The 15,820-nt window shown below is 42.4% G+C and overlaps 1 protein-coding gene across 1 annotated transcript in view; it reads left to right on the forward strand.

Annotated features, from left to right (window-relative positions):
• LPHN3 (latrophilin 3) overlaps nucleotides 1–15,820 on the forward strand; it is a gene marked incomplete at its 5' end in the record, with an annotated part of 163,802 nt that overhangs the window by 26,654 nt on the left and 121,328 nt on the right. The window contains 2 exons of the mRNA XM_009874567.1: nucleotides 10,924–10,938; nucleotides 12,708–13,508. Coding sequence (XP_009872869.1) covers nucleotides 10,924–10,938; nucleotides 12,708–13,508 — 816 coding nt within the window. The remainder of the gene's footprint in view (nucleotides 1–10,923; nucleotides 10,939–12,707; nucleotides 13,509–15,820) is intronic.

The raw sequence follows: 15,820 nt of genomic DNA on the forward strand, positions 1-15,820 counted from the left end.
GCACACGAAAGACTTTTCTGAACCTTCATAAATTCTTATGCTTTAAATTAGAAATAAAATAGTCTCTTTTTCATTAATGGCAAAAATGACAGGTCCTAGTGGTGCCTAATATCCAGTTCATTGCAAATAGTAGCAAATTTCTGCATATTCACTGCATGTATTTTATTGCTGTAATTTGTGGTTCTCCCAAGCAGAATAATATTTTTACTTCACTGAATATACCAGTGCAAGTTAAAGGTCTCAGATGTATTCCTTTAAAGTGACAGTTCATTCCAGCTAGGTCCCTGCTTTATATCAGTACTTATTCATTAAAAAAAAAGCGTAAAATATAATGTCATCCTTCTTAGTCCCAGATTCAAACAGTGGGGAGCCAAATCCCAAAACCCATAATGTGCTCTCTATTCACACTTGGGCTCCGAGCACACATTTGTCACAAGTTGCTCTCCTTTAGTGCATTTACCTGCGTGCCTGGCTAAGTAAATACAGCCCAGCACCGACCTGTCAAGGGCCCGCTTGTGCAGCAGCCTCGGCTGGTGGCAGCCTTGCCGAGAGCACCGCAGGAACTCCCGGCTTCATTTCTGCTCCTCGGTCAGCTCTGCAAATATCTCTGAGGGTTTTCTGCACCGTTTGGTCAGCGGTCATTAATGGGTGCTCGGTGTGGCAGGGAGACAGGCAAAACAGAGGTGAGGAAGATGCTTGTGCACAGCAGAGAGAGATTTGCTCGGCCAGGGTTTGCAGATACCCTAACATCGAGCCGAACCAGCACATTTGATGCTCCCTTCTGGTCCGTACCCATCGAGGAGGCAGCTCCGCCGATCTGTCTTGCACTCCACGGGCATGCACGCCATCCCCAGCATGTCTGGAGCATGAACTGGGAAAAAGGCATGGGAGCCTTTCACAATTCAGCCAAGCATGATCTCCTCTGAAACATCTGCTGCTCAGCTGAGATTCTGTTGACTCTGAGTGCTGAGAGCCAGAGCAAAGAGAAGATCAAATGAAGACTCCTAGGCAGTTTTCTGTGCTGCTTGCTTTAGCAGGTTGTAGATGGGAAGTGAGTGTCAGACTACCACAGAATTGTTTCATGGATTGTTTTGGGAGTGTACCTCAAAAGCGTAAGCTGTGCCATACCTTTGTGTTACACATGTGAGCTTATGTGCGTGTGACACACGCTTGAATTAATTATGTAAATCTTAAAATGCTAGAAGTCACTCCTGCATATGAGTGCGCATATGTGCACACACACACATACAGCACACTTGCGTTAATTACTTAAACCTAAAAATGGTAGAAGTCATGCCTTGATTCTTTTTTTTCCTTCTTCTTCTTTTTTTTTTAAATAGCAGATGTTGTTAAAATTTACACCAGATTGCAAGATCTTGTTCCAAAGGATCAGTTCCTGAAGAGGTCTAATGAATCTTTCCCCTGTTCTTTCTTGCTCTCCAAAGTGGTTGCAGTAAAATCCCACCTCTCCAGCTACTTTGTAGGTTTTGCCCCAATTCAGAGAGAAGTTGTTTGTTGTTTGGCTTTGCAGAAATCCTTTTCTGATTTTGATGGGCATTTTACTACAGCATTAAGTTGGATACACTTAAGAATAAGTACTACTGAGAGAGGCAATTGATGCAAAATCCTTCCTTACTGTTTTCTCAATAGCTAAAAAGAAGCGGTGTTTTACCTACCAAAGCATTATTAAAGGAAAGTCAGCCATAGCAGCCGGTGTCAGCAATATGCCTTGCAATCAAACAAGAAATATGGTAGATACTCCAAGACATGAGATAACTGCCAAGGCTTATTGCAGAGCAAAGAGCTTTTCAAAAAATGTTTTCTCTGAAGAGCATCAGATTTCAGTCACTTCTCACAGCACAGACATGCCTTGGCAATCATGATTAGCCTCATTTGGGCCTGTGGAATCCATTATTTTATAGCTAGTCTCATAGCTGGCAGGATGACAAACAGTTTATTCCTCTTTGGAGAGAAATCAGACCAAAAGACACACAGCTTTAATTCAGTGTTCCCCCACCTAAGAAATTTTTCCCTTATTGCTTAAGGCAAGACACCTAATGCTTGCTTTGATGGCTCTGTCAGGCTCTTGACATCCCAAATTTATCTCATGGCTGGATGAGGACAAATCTTTAATGAACTTCAGGCTTTTGTTCCTTTTAAAGTCAGGCAAGGAGAGTTTACAATTCATCTGTCAAGGAATATATAAAGAGCTATGCAAATAATAATTATTCTTGATTAGCTATATTTGCCTAGTTGCCAAGTGATCTTTTCGTGCTTTTTGACATCCCAGGAGGAGGAAGAAGTGGAGTGATTATCCACATCGGTCTACCTGACCCAGTTACACATGAACTGAATGACCAAGGAGAGTAAGACCTAGACTCAAACTTGTTTACAAGAGCTCTCTGGGCTTAGATTTTACCAAACAAGGTTGTTTCCCAAAAAGCTGTTTTGTTGTGATGTTTTTAACCATTCTGTCAGTCTGTGTGCTTGTGCTCGGTCTCTGAGCGCTCCTGGGCTGAGCTTGCAGCACTGAGAGTTGGGTGTAACGTAGCTTCTTGCCCTGGAAAGCTGCACTCAGCATCCCTCAAGGATCAAACGCTGCTGCCAGCACCTCTCGTCCACCCTCACATGCACAGAAGCTCCTTTCTTGATGGAAGGAAGCAACATCTTGGTACGCATTTTGTGCCCAGAGAGGCACTGTCAAGTAAACCTTCTTGGAAAGTTCTTGGCTGTCTTTCTTTTTTTCTCTTTAGTCCTGGTGCTGGAAGCAATGCACGGTAATACCTCTCTCCCTTTGTATAAAAGGAGCTCCCAGCCTGCATGACATTCAATTCACACCTCCATTGGAGGGACCAGATCTTGCTCGTCCTAGCCCACAGGGCTGTGTTGAGAAAGGCTGATGGGTGCTCAACATATTACACTCTTTGTTGCCAGCAGGAGCCAACTACAGCAAAAGTGCTGCAGAGGATCAGCCCTGCAGAGCTTTCTTTCCTTCCTGGATCTGTGCTTTCTTTCTTTTTTAAAAAATTTATTTTATTTTATTTTTATTATGGGCGAATGATGTCCAGGTGGCTGATTTTGCTGTAATTTAATGGCAGCTCACTCATCTGCTGTGGTGCTGGAAACAATAAGAGGCCAACTGCCAAGGAAAGTTTGGCTGAATGTGACTTGTAGCCATAATTGAATTTCACACAGTACTTGTACGGTCCTTATTTTTTTTTTTCTCCTCTTATACTAAGTCATCTTACTTCTTCTTTTTAATTGACAAATTTGAAAGGAAAATTCTGGTGCACAAGTTGACAGAGTTGTAGTAAATTAAGAAGTTACTGCTGGGTTTTTTTGCGTAAACTGGTGACAACAGGGGGATATGCTACTGGCTGTAGGGTCACAGCATCCAGCCCAGCTCCTTTTTCTGTTTGTGACGGTGGTGAGCAGTGGTCAGTGCTCTGAGGAATGCTATGACTAGCATAAATAACTTCTTTTTTTCCCCAATTCAGGGATGAATGGATTTTTCGTGGTTTGTTTTTTTTTTTTTCCCCTCTGCAATGGTGCTCTAAACATAAAATCTCATCTACAGAAGAGATTTATACACATTAAAAAAATCAGATGTTTCTTCTGAAGATGAGCTTTGAATATAGTAATACTTGCTGCTTCTTTCTTATCCAGTGCAGTATATTTCAGAACTCATTATACCTTAAGTGAATTATCTTTACTTGAGCAAAAAATATTTACCTCTCCGAATAATACATTTAGAAGTGCTGTGCAATCACATTCAGTATCTGCTGAAGCTGATGAAGTGTCTGCTTCTTCAGAGAAGCCAGTCACTGTGACTGCTACCTGGAATAATAACAAGAGGAGAGAGGCAAAGAAAGAATAGAAATTATTCATGGAATTTCAGGAAATCAGAATGTTTGCAAAACTTTTGAGAACCATCTTGCTGGTATCTGCTCTGCACAACAGCATCAGCTCTTGCAGGGCTAGGCATACAGCAGGGATTTTACTGTTTAACCCCAAAACTCAGAATCCTAAAGTTTCATTGGCTTCCTGCAGGGCTGATGTTTCTTTTGTGGGTTTTTTTTTTTCCCTTAGCAGAATATCTAAAGGCATAATTTTTTGTGTGCCTACTTTGGTACATAAAATTAGGAAAGGAGGTCATAATCTTTAAGCTACTAGAAAAATGGCCTCAAGGGGACAGTGCCATGGAAAAGCATTTGTTATTTTTGGGGTTTGAGGGAGAGGCCTTGTGAGGGCTCAGGCCTCTGATTCCTGTTATTCATTATCCAAATATCTAACAAAAAGATGACTTCCTCCCAAAATAGTCTGAAGTTTGATCTATAATGAACAAGGCAGTTTTGTAGGAAACCATAAGTCTTTTCATCTCACAGAAACCTCTAGTGGACAAGAGTCAAGGTATATTAGTGGTTTCCTGGGTCCTGATGATTTTAAGTTACACTGATGGGTATTTTAACACTAATAATCCTCAGTATTATTTTAGTGAACATCTATTTAGTTATTGCATATTAAAAAACAGACTGAAAGCACTGACATTTTAAGGAAGCCCAAATTAATGGTTTGAAAGGTTTCACAAATTTATCAGATGAATGGAAATCTAACAGAAGAAAAAACCCACTTATGAAAAATGACAGCTTTGATTTCTGCGAATCTACAGATACCATATTTAAGGATCTGATTTAGGTTGCGGTTTGTGAAAGCATTTATGGATTATTGACATTTCCAATCTCTGTACTTCACAGAGAAATTAATTAGGAGGTGATAATTTTGGGAATGTGTTGCATGAAGCCATTGTAACACAAGGTACTTGTTGAGCACCTTCCTTTGCTGATGCCTGAGTATTATATGAAAAATGTAATTTGGAAATGGAACAAGTGAGATTATTCCTACCTTTTATTAAATAAAGGATTAGCACTTCATTTGCTGTAAAAGGCAAGCATTTCTCCTGTGCAATAAATCAAGATTTTTTTTCTCAGCCTTATGAGAGGGAATATAATATCCACACACAGGTATGTGCAGTCAAGGAGAGGAAAGTACTCTGTTTACTGAAACCTTAAGTTTTCTTGGAAATAGAGGGACCCACTATTATAATCCTTTAAACCTAAAAATAAAAAATAAAAAAGGAATCAAACAAAAACCACCAAAAAAAACCACAAAAAAAAACCCAAGAGCAAACCTACTTTGGAACTTAGCTTGCAGAACAGTTGATCTGGTGGAGAACTGAAATGGAGAGGCTCAAGTTGTGTGTGGTTCCTTCATAACAGAAGTTAGTGGCTGTGAGAAAATTAAATCATGGCAATGTAGTTGATAAGAATGATTTCTTCATTCCTCTGGCTGGAGAATGAAAGCCTGAGTGCTTTACATTCAAGTGTCAGGTTGCCCTTGGACTGTAAAGCCAGGTAATGCTAATGGGGTCTGTTCCCCGTTTAAATGCACGTATGTGTTTGCCATTGGCACGAGGGAGGATCCCCCGGGTAAGGCGGTGGCAGGGCACAAAGTGCAATTGGTTGTGTATTTATTTGTTGTACCTTGACAGAGGAAGCTGGCATTGTTCTTGCTCTGAAAAATGATTTCTAGAAAACCTGTCATGTTGAGGGGAAAAAAAAATTAAAAATCACAGTAAAGAGGGATTAGGTGGCAAAATCAAAATATAACAACAGTATATATTTGCAAAGTAGTCTTAGAAAAGCACATTCTTCCATTCTCTGAGCTTGCTCCTGAGCCAAGAGCCAAGAGGGTTTCCTCTGTTGCATGTTAAAATTTTTCATATTAAAAGCTCGTAAAATTAGTGCTTCACGAGGGCTAATAGGACCAGAACTAAGTTCTGTCTTGGGAACAGCTTGATGTGGAGGATGTGGATGGAGGTTGTTCACGGTGTGTTCTGTAGTGAGGACAGTTGCAATGAAGGGACTGAGACTGGAGGCCACTGTATCACTCTTTGCCTAGAGGCAAAGTGTCATCTGACCCGCTGCTGACTGCAGCTTGCTGCAGTGGATGCGCCTGTGTTCCCGTTATTAGGGCGTTCAGAGTCCAGCATCCACCATCCACCCAGTTGCACTACGGTGGGACACCAGCCTTTCCTAGAGGGAGCAGGTGGATGAGAGAAATGGTGGCATGTGCTTTGGTTTGCCCGGGTGCTGCAGGGAGTGAGTGCTGAGCTTGGCTGTGTGATCTCTTTTGTCATTTTAATTATGTGTCAGGAGAAGAAAACGAAGTGGAGATGGCTACTTCTGCAGTGTTTTGAACTTTAAGTTGCCAAAACAGCTCACGTCATGTAAGTGCTGATCTAGCTGACTATTATTCTGGCAAACCATATGTGTGGGTTTGAGGGTGTTTTAAGTACAATTCATTAAGAGTATTTTCATGTGTTTCATATTTTAATGGTACTTTGAGCAACCTGGTTTAGTGGGAGGTGTCCCAGCCCATGACAAAGGGGCTGAAACTAGGTGATCTTTAAGGTTCCTTCCAACTCAACCCATTCTATGATTTTCTTTCCTGGGTTTAGATATATTTATTTTAGATCTGCTGCTGCAGAGTTCAGCTTTCCTCCAACTGTGCTTCCCCATCAGGATCTGCCTGTGTACCACCTGTGTTTCCTGATAGTAGAGCTCCGTGGATTTGAAACACATACAGGTGTGGTCCTCTTCAGCCCCGCTGCCTGGGTGATGGGATGGGGAACCAGAGGGATGAGCGAGAAGCTGAATGACCCTCCTGCAGTGTCTGTGTCCCACTCTCATATGGCCTCTGATCTGTCAACTGATGCATTTCCTCAGGAACCTCAACCACTTTTTAAAATTTTAGATGTTGGGAAGAGAAAGTACTCAGGACCTCATGTGCCCTATTACTATTAGAGAATACGTTCCACCCAACAGCAAATTTTCCTGCACCATAGAGGAAAGAGTTTCTCTAGCAATGACTACAGGGTCCTGTTGTCAATGATCTGCTAAGCTGGATGTGCTGTGAATCTGATGCTGCCCTCATCTGTATGTGGCCTAGTTGCTTAGTCTACTGCTTTCTATTGTAATAGCTAAAAGGAAGTCTGTTATTGGCATATGCTTTGGTGCACGTCTCTTGTTTTCTTTAACCTTCTTTTAGTAGAGGAACGCTAAGACTCCAGCACCCAAATCAACTTTTCCTTCAGTAAAGAGGAGTGCTTTCGTCTCTGAGGAGGCTCTATGTGCACTGCTTTGCTAGGTTTGCAGCTTTCCAAACATGTTCCTGTTCAACCTAAAACCTACAGATGGGGTGTGTGTGTCAGACAGAAACAAGTAAATTGGGAGAACTCTGTGAGTGCTCTAGGAAAGCCCTCAAGTCAGAAATTGAGTGAGTTGTGGGTGCTTTGCTGTTGGCGGAAGGCTAGCCAAGGAGCTTGAGGTCTAGGGATTAGAGAAGAAAAGGAAGAAAAGGCTGTAGATCCCAGACCTCATATGAGGAGTCCTGGCACAAGGCACCTTCCGGACTTTGTTTTATTCTTAGAGGAGGAGCTCAGTGCTTGAGGCCAGTGCAACAGGGCTCAGGGCCAAGTGGTGAGTCAGCTGTGTGTCGGTCACCATCTTGCACCATGGCTCATGTGTCGGAGCAGAGCACAAGACTGGTGCTGTGCCTTCTGGGGAAGGAATTTCGTTCCCCAGTTGGTTCTGTAGTGCCGTGATCGCCTTTCAGTTTCACCTCCCCACACATCTAGTTAAGCTGATTGTCAGAGATGAGATGCAGTGGTTAGCCACGTCTGGCATGAAGCACCCCAAGCATGTCCAAGATGCTGCATCTTGTGCTAGTAAGGTCAGCCTCAAACCTGTTTTCGTAGTCCTTGCATTTTGTCATTGACTATGTGTTCAACACTGAGTCTGTATATTAAATCAGTTTGACCTGTGAAGGACAGGAACAAGGAGCAGATGTCACTTATTTGGCTCTCATTAAAAAAACCCCGAAACTATGGCCAAAGTACAGGATACAACTTTATACTTCATTTCACAATTGTCTCTTAACATACCCTCTCCTCAGATCTCTTTTTCCCGGAAATTTTGTGCTTCTGTTGTGGGTTTGAAGCAGTGCCAGGGAGAGAGCTCTCTACAGGACTCTACCACTGCATGCTCATTCCTTAAATAGTTGAGTGTAACTCAACGTGGTGGTAAGAAAATGAGCAGTTGATGTTGTTCAAGTGTTAATTGTGCCAGAAATTGAGAACGTATTTTCAGAGCCTCAACCCAGCAGCACTAAGAGCATTTAATTAATTTGTTTGTGCAATTTCTCTGAATGGGTGGCAGGAATCTGCCTGATCGCTCTGCTCCAGGCACAGCGGGGCCAAGTTGTAGAGGCCAATGATCGCTCATCGGCCTCGGTTTTCCTTCCATCCAAAGAAATGAGAGGAATTCAGGGTATGTGGAAAGTCTTGCTTGTAACTTTCCTCAGACCTAGCAAGTGGTTCTTGATTTCTTTAAGGCCTCTGACACTGTTGAGACCAATGGTAGTGGCCTGCAGTTGGCTTAGGAAATTGAGGTGAAGTAGCCTTGTACTGGTCCAGTGCAGCAATAGCAGGAGTGGAAGATCTCACTGTAAGAGAGATAACTGTGTATGCCTGCTTTTTCTATAGATCCCTGTAGGAAGGTGAGTGCCTCCTGTGCTGTAGACTGGAACAGGCATTGCATAGATCTGTCTGTAATTGGGCAAAATTGTAAAAATTCTTCCCATAGGGTATGAAAACAATTTTGCAGTAATATGTCGCATAATTGAAGGGACAATCGGACCCTAACTAGGCCCTTCCTTTTAATATTTCTCGATGAACTAAATCCTCTAAGCTTCCCATGCAACCTGTTTGAATAAGATGATGTCCCAATATAAGCTGAGTGATTACTGAAATTCAGAAGCATTAAGTCTTAAATCAGCAGGAGGAAAATATGTATTTGAGATATATACAATGGGAAGCACTATGCAGGAGGTCACCAAAACATGTACCGTGTCTGCGATTCTAAAAGAGCTGGGTATGGCACAGACCACTAATAACACATACGAGCTATGCAGGATAAGGGTAATCAATGCTTCAGGTCACTCAGCTCAGTTGGTTGTGAATATATTATCTCCTGCAGAAGCTTCTCTCTTCCTGCTTTACAATATCACACTGTTGCTCGAGTACATTACAAAAGCTTTTGCTTGTTTGGAAATGTAAATTACTCCCTTCTCTGCTGCCAAAGGTACACTATACCGTCAGCCAGAAGAATCAGTGTGAAGCCATACATTTGGGGATCTGTCATGTTATTTTCTTGCTTTTGCCAGGGACATTTAATGTTTTTTCTGAATACCTTTCTTAACCGTGCCAGCCACAGCCTGGGATGGCGACTGCTCTGCAGGTTTCTCCAGTTTGCTGGGTCTGATGCCTGATCTCGCTGGCTCTTAAAAACAGGCGCTTGTGCTGAAACGTGTCACCTTTGCTCCCTAGAGCCCTGACAGCCACATGGTGAAAACATTTGCCTTTAACCTTAGCTTGCTATGAGGCAGAAAGAAGCCTGACTCAAAGCCCAGGTAAAAGAGGCTGTTTAAGTTTGGAAATGTTCATTTTGGGAGCTGCAGTTGGCTCCAGGTGTACGCCTCCCCACACAGCAAAGCGCAGATCCACATGTCTAGCCAATGCATTTGCAGTCTTACCCTGAAATCGTTCTTCCACTGAGCCTGCAGTTTCCCATCCAAATGAATGAGACTTTTGAATGCAAAGGGGTTTGCAGTCCCAGCACCGGAGGACAGTCATTTGGCAAGTGTCTCGGTCTGGAAGAGGCCAGAATGAACTCTGGGCAAGCAAAAACAAAGCATGTGTGCATACCTTTGCATTCCTGTCTCGCTTCTCTGACCAGAGATCTCTCAGCTGTCAAAACCATACTGTTTTGCTGGCAAGTTCTCCCTTCTCCCTCAGTGGTACTTTATGGGGCCTGTCTTCTACACCTTCAGGGAAGAGGCCCTGCAGAACCAGCAAACACCGGGGCTGGGGGTGCAGAAGATGTTTGGAGCCCCACCATGCTGGAAGAAGAAGGGGTCTGTACCACAACTGCAGGTGGCTTTTGGATGAGGGCCCCCAAAGCCTCTTGCACGAGGTTGTTAACTAAAGAAACTGTTACTGAGTGATTAGCAATTAGTAAGTGCACTGCATTTATTTGTTCTGACCGTCCGAAGGGACTGAGCCTCTTCAGCAGCATTATTATGCGTGGTGAATAATTCACATAAAAATGTGTAGCAAGCTCTGGGGCTGGGCTATTTAAATAGTGCTTACATATTTTTAACTCGTTAACACTGTAAGCCTTTAGGATCTTATAAGTATTACAATCTTTTAAATGCTTTTCTTCTGAGTCCTACTAAAGCTTGTTTCTCTGAGACATAGGACAAGATTCTGCGAACATCCACTGATGTGCTTCATTTGACTTTCCTCAGCTTATTTGTGTCATAAGGGAATGTTCTCCTGCTTAAAATGGGGATCTCTGTTTTACAGGATTTTGGCGAAATACATGAAGATGTATATTCTATAAAGCTTCTCCCTGGAGTTTTTATTCTATACATAAATCTATATCAGTCGTTTTTCAGTGTATGGGTATATCGTTTTGCTCTGTGAAACTAGTCCAAGGCTGCTGCTGACAAGGTATCTCAAATAGTTCATGGGACTTGGTATGTCCCAAATGTTGTGGGTTTTTTTTCCTTCTTAAAGGTTTTTGTAAAGTTAGAATTTACCTGTATTTTGTTCAGCTTGCCTGCATATTTTCCAGTGTATGTCAGAGGAAAGGCTTTATAAAAATATGAAATGTTCACATACTAAGGTAAATTAATAAAGCTTCCTTTTCATATGAAAGAGGTAAAGAAAAGTACCTGGCCAATACAGTACCATTAATCTATTCTCTTTTCTCCTTTCTCTCTTTACCTCTCTCTCTACAATAGAAGTGGAACAAAAAGGTAATTAAATACCTTTCAAATTATATATATATATTACTTATGTATAGGCTAAGTTATTTAACAGTTTAACGTTTTAGTTGAAATACTTTGTCATTAATTCTCACTACTTTTTTGTTAAAGTTTATTTAGTATCTCTGCTGCTCAACTTCACCAGATAACTGATTTTTTTGCTGAAAAGTTTTTATCAGTGCCACTTTTTTCCATTAAATTTCTGTTCAAAGGTTTAGATAACTTGCTCTTCTGTCCCAAAGAATTCGGAAAGCGTGCATACATACGTATGTGCGTAAGTATATCTAATTATGCCATAAAAGCCTCTTGGAAATGGCACCCCTTTATCAGCAACTCTGGGTGGTTACTTAGACTCCAGTAGAGCAATGTACTTTTACGCCAGCTACTAAATCTGATTTTCCTCCTGTCTCGCTCTCCAGAGGATATTACCAATCTCTGCATTTCAAAACATAATTGGTTGCTCTCCAAGCAGGGAGTGCGAGTACGGGATCCCATCAGAAGCGTGAGGTGGGATACCTCTTCACGCCTCCCTGCTGCCCATCCCAGCGTCACGGTTATCATACTACTCATCCTCATGGAGATCAGCATTCCAAAGAACCAGCAAATATTCTCCCCACCCCCCGAAGCGTGTGTGGTGCATCCGGGTCAGGAGGGTGCTACCAGGGTTGACGAGGGCCGAGCGAGTCAGTTTTGCTCCGCGCCGCCCCTGCTTTTGTCTCCCCGTCTGACCTCTTGGCATCGGCGTTCCTGTGTGGCCCAGGTTGGCCAGGCACCGGCCGAGCCCCTTCCCAGGTGCTGGGCAGGCCCTGGCCCCTCTCAGCCCCCCCCCCGAAGTCTGAGCAGCAAAGCACCCCGGTTAGTCAAACCGCTCCTCTGTGCTCCTCTCATGTAACAATAGAAGGTATATGTTTTTAAGTTTGAATTACTACTGTATTTAACAGGACATTTTTTTAACTGATTAAAATCTAGACCCTGGGTTCCTCTCCAGTGAACTTTATTCTTTTCCTTCCTTCTTTCCTTTCTTCCTTCCTTCCTTCCTTGTCGTTTCCTTTCAGCATCCATACGTCATTCGTTTTTAATTGTGTGGACTGCATGTTTCGTGTGTCCTGTAGCAGCTTTGAAAGGCTCATTTCTAGTTATACTCCAGATCTGTAGACGGGTGTTCCCCTCACTCCCTTTGCTTTAGACGCTCTAAAAAAGGGATTCGCCTCTGCTTTGCTGTTGGTACCCTTTACATATTTAATGTCGCTTGGGCTGTAAGGATGGGAATTTCTTTCTCTTATTTCCGTTTCTAGGCCACTCTTCTGTGGGCTGTTCAAATAAATATGTGGATCAATTCCCTGAGAGTTTACCCCTTCACCTAGTAGGTACAAATTCACTGCAGACTATAATCTGGAAATACAAACCCAGAAATCCTTTGGGGACACATATTCATTTCAGAGTTTACAAAGGCGAGTGGTCCAAGTAAGTACACCTGTAAAAATAAATTTGAAAAGCAATAAGAAAATGAGCCACAGTTGATAGAAAAAACAGTAGGGGGAAAGAAAATTCTGTTTGGTGGAGCCAATCTTGTTCTAGAGACATGGCCGGCAGGAAGGCTAGTCTCCAGCTCTAAGGCATTGCTCTTGGGTTTCCTCTGATCTCAAGTGTCCACTTCTGCAGAACTAGAAGCTGTTGAGGTGTTTGGGCCAACCACCACCAGACTGTCATTAACTTTGGTGTTGTTTTTTTCTGTCTTAAACTTTTTTCCCCTCCGACAGTTTTTCTTTGCCCTGGACTGCTGAAAGGAGTATACCAGAGCGAACACTTATTCGAATCCGACCATCAGTCTGGTGCCTGGTGCAAGGACCCTCTGCAGGCGTCTGACAAGATCTACTACATGCCCTGGACTCCGTACCGGACCGACACGCTGACGGAGTACTCCTCCAAGGACGACTTCATTGCCGGGAGGCCAACCACGACCTACAAGCTCCCACACCGGGTAGATGGCACAGGGTTCGTGGTGTACGACGGGGCTTTGTTCTTCAACAAGGAGCGAACCAGGAACATAGTCAAGTTTGACTTGCGGACAAGGATAAAAAGTGGGGAGGCTATCATAGCTAATGCAAATTACCATGACACCTCTCCCTACCGCTGGGGAGGCAAATCTGACATAGACCTGGCTGTGGATGAGAACGGGCTGTGGGTAATCTATGCAACAGAACAAAATAATGGCAAAATAGTCATTAGCCAGTTAAACCCTTACACATTAAGGATTGAAGGGACGTGGGATACGGCCTATGACAAGAGGTCAGCGTCTAACGCCTTCATGATCTGTGGGATTTTATACGTGGTGAAGTCTGTGTACGAAGATGACGACAATGAAGCCACAGGAAATAAAATAGACTACATATATAACACTGACCAAAGCAAGGATAGCATGGTGGATGTGCCCTTTCCAAACTCCTACCAGTACATTGCTGCTGTGGATTATAATCCCCGGGACAACCTCCTTTACGTGTGGAACAACTATCACGTCGTGAAATATTCCTTGGATTTTGGCCCGCTGGACAGCAGAGCAGGTAAAGGTTTTAATTTTCTTGCAAATAGAGTCTAAAATTGAAGTCTTACTGATCTGCCTGTGTTTCTGTGAATGAAGCCCCACCACAAGACCTATGATAGATATTAAGACATTAATAGGTGCAGGATATCTTTTTATTAATCTTAGTTTGAAATGAAATGGAGAAAGGAGTGTGCTACCCGTAACTAAACTGAAACAGTCTCCAAACGTCCAGTCCTGTTCACATCACAGGGGTGGCGCTCTTTTCTCCTTAATTGAATTTTCCTCCGTGTATCAGATCATCCTCCCTTCTGCAGGAATTTTGGCAAAACAAACCGTGAAAAATACCGTCGCTGCAAACAGCCGGGGGAAAACAGCCAGGCAGTTTAAATGACTTTGTTCAATAAATCTGGGGGAGTTTGGGCTGTTCAGGGAAGGTGCCTCTAATTACATGCAAGAGCCTGCACCCACAAGTGTGTATCTAGAGTCAGGAGGGAAATCGACAACAAAATCCTACAAATTGTTGGTTTGTTTTCTTTAAAGTTCTCTCATTTTTTAATTTTTATTTTTAAGAATCATTTCATGTCTTAAGTATGGCTTAGTATGTCTAAGAGAAGAACATCTGGCCTTCAGAAAATTCATGGCTTTTCCATCTTTTTTTCCTGATAGAAATTATGCCAGTAATTACTTAATTACTAATTATTTCAGTTAAATTTTCTTAACTTTACCAACTTCTTCATCGTTTTGCAAATATTACGTTCACCTTTGACACTTAATTAGTGACATAACTTAGCTGAGATTGTGGTCCAACTCATACGATGGTGCAAGAATTTCAAAGCAGTGTCTGTGTAATTGTTTTCAAACGGTTACTGCTGTATACGATGTAGTCATATTTATCATCCTGTCATGGACTGTGTACTTCAGAAAGGCTGAAAAAGTAAGAAGAAAGGCAGAATTAATGCAATTTGGACAGTAAACTATTTGATTCGTAACATGGCTATTCCAAAACCATTCTTTTCTGTTAATAAGAAACTCAGAAGTGAATGAGTGGGTTCAGGCTTTAGACTGCAAAAGAGATGATGCTGAAAGACATGGTGGATATGAAAATCTGGGGAGGGGTGGAATAAAAGTAGTAAAATGGTGGCGAGATTATAATTTTTGTGCAAAAATGTAAGGAAGAGAAGGAAAGCTTGAAGAGGCAGGTGAACAAAAAAGAAAAAGAGAGGAGCAGAGATGCTTTCAGTGATGTTGACCTCTGCAAGATCTCAGATGAGCTAAAAATGAAGTAATATTTTTCATTCTCCCAACTTAATGATGAGCATGTACACTCCAAGTAGTGGAGTGAAGCAGAGCAATTCATGAGCTATTGGTTATCCCTGAAGAGTGAAAATCAATTGCATCCCTTCTATTTCACAGAGTTTCTCTCCTCTTCGGTGAATTATTTCCAGGTATTGCAGTGGACTCTCAGCTGCAGCTTTTTCGTGTGGTGACCATTGTCAGTAATAGCATCATTAATAACATAATTAATGAAAAAAACCCAAATTTTGTATTTTCTTTAAAAAATGAAGTAGTTCTCCCTTTTTTCTCAGTCTAAGCTGCTGAGATGGGAGAGCAGATAGAAACGCTGCAAGGGACTGAAAGTCTGTTAGGTACAAGGATTTGGTTTGTCCTTTTGTCTCTCTGGTTTGAAACACCTTTAATTTCACTTTGGGGTGAGAATTTAAAATCCCCCAGTGCCTCACATGGAAAGCTGAAGCAGTTTTTGGCTTTGGGTCGTGGTCGCGAGAGGGTTGCTCTGGTGTCAGGGACTGTGGTGAGCCTTCGCTGACGTTCCTTTTGTGCAATTTTTTATAGCTTTGTAGTAGTGTGGGCACAAAGCTGCATTTTACATGCATTCCACTTCTCACAAAATTGCCAGGATTTCCTTTTTGGCAGAAAGGCATAAGGATCCCATTACTTCACTATTTTATGGATTTGGAGGACTTTTGGGAGGGTTACTCTGACAGAGAGTGAAATCTTCGATGAGACAGATCGAATGGGCCAAGGCATTTCAAAGCGAAGAAAAATACCTTTGGAAAGGGAGTTTACTGCTTCATTACCTGCACAGCCTGATTAGTGGGAATGTTATTTTACGAGTCAGTCAAACAGAAGCACTGATTTTGAATTGAATAGGTGAGCAAGCACACGCTTGACATCAGGCTTTTTCTTCCCAGAGAGGAGCCAGGAGACCAGGTCTGTGTGACTCTTTCTCTTCCAGGTTCACTGCAACACATTTTCTGGTTAGCACAACATTTCATGCTGCATTGCTTTATATATAATACTAAATATATGGCC

This window comes from Apaloderma vittatum, unplaced genomic scaffold (assembly GCF_000703405.1).
Source record: "Apaloderma vittatum isolate BGI_N311 unplaced genomic scaffold, ASM70340v1 scaffold23058, whole genome shotgun sequence".
Taxonomy (NCBI): domain Eukaryota; kingdom Metazoa; phylum Chordata; class Aves; order Trogoniformes; family Trogonidae; genus Apaloderma; species Apaloderma vittatum.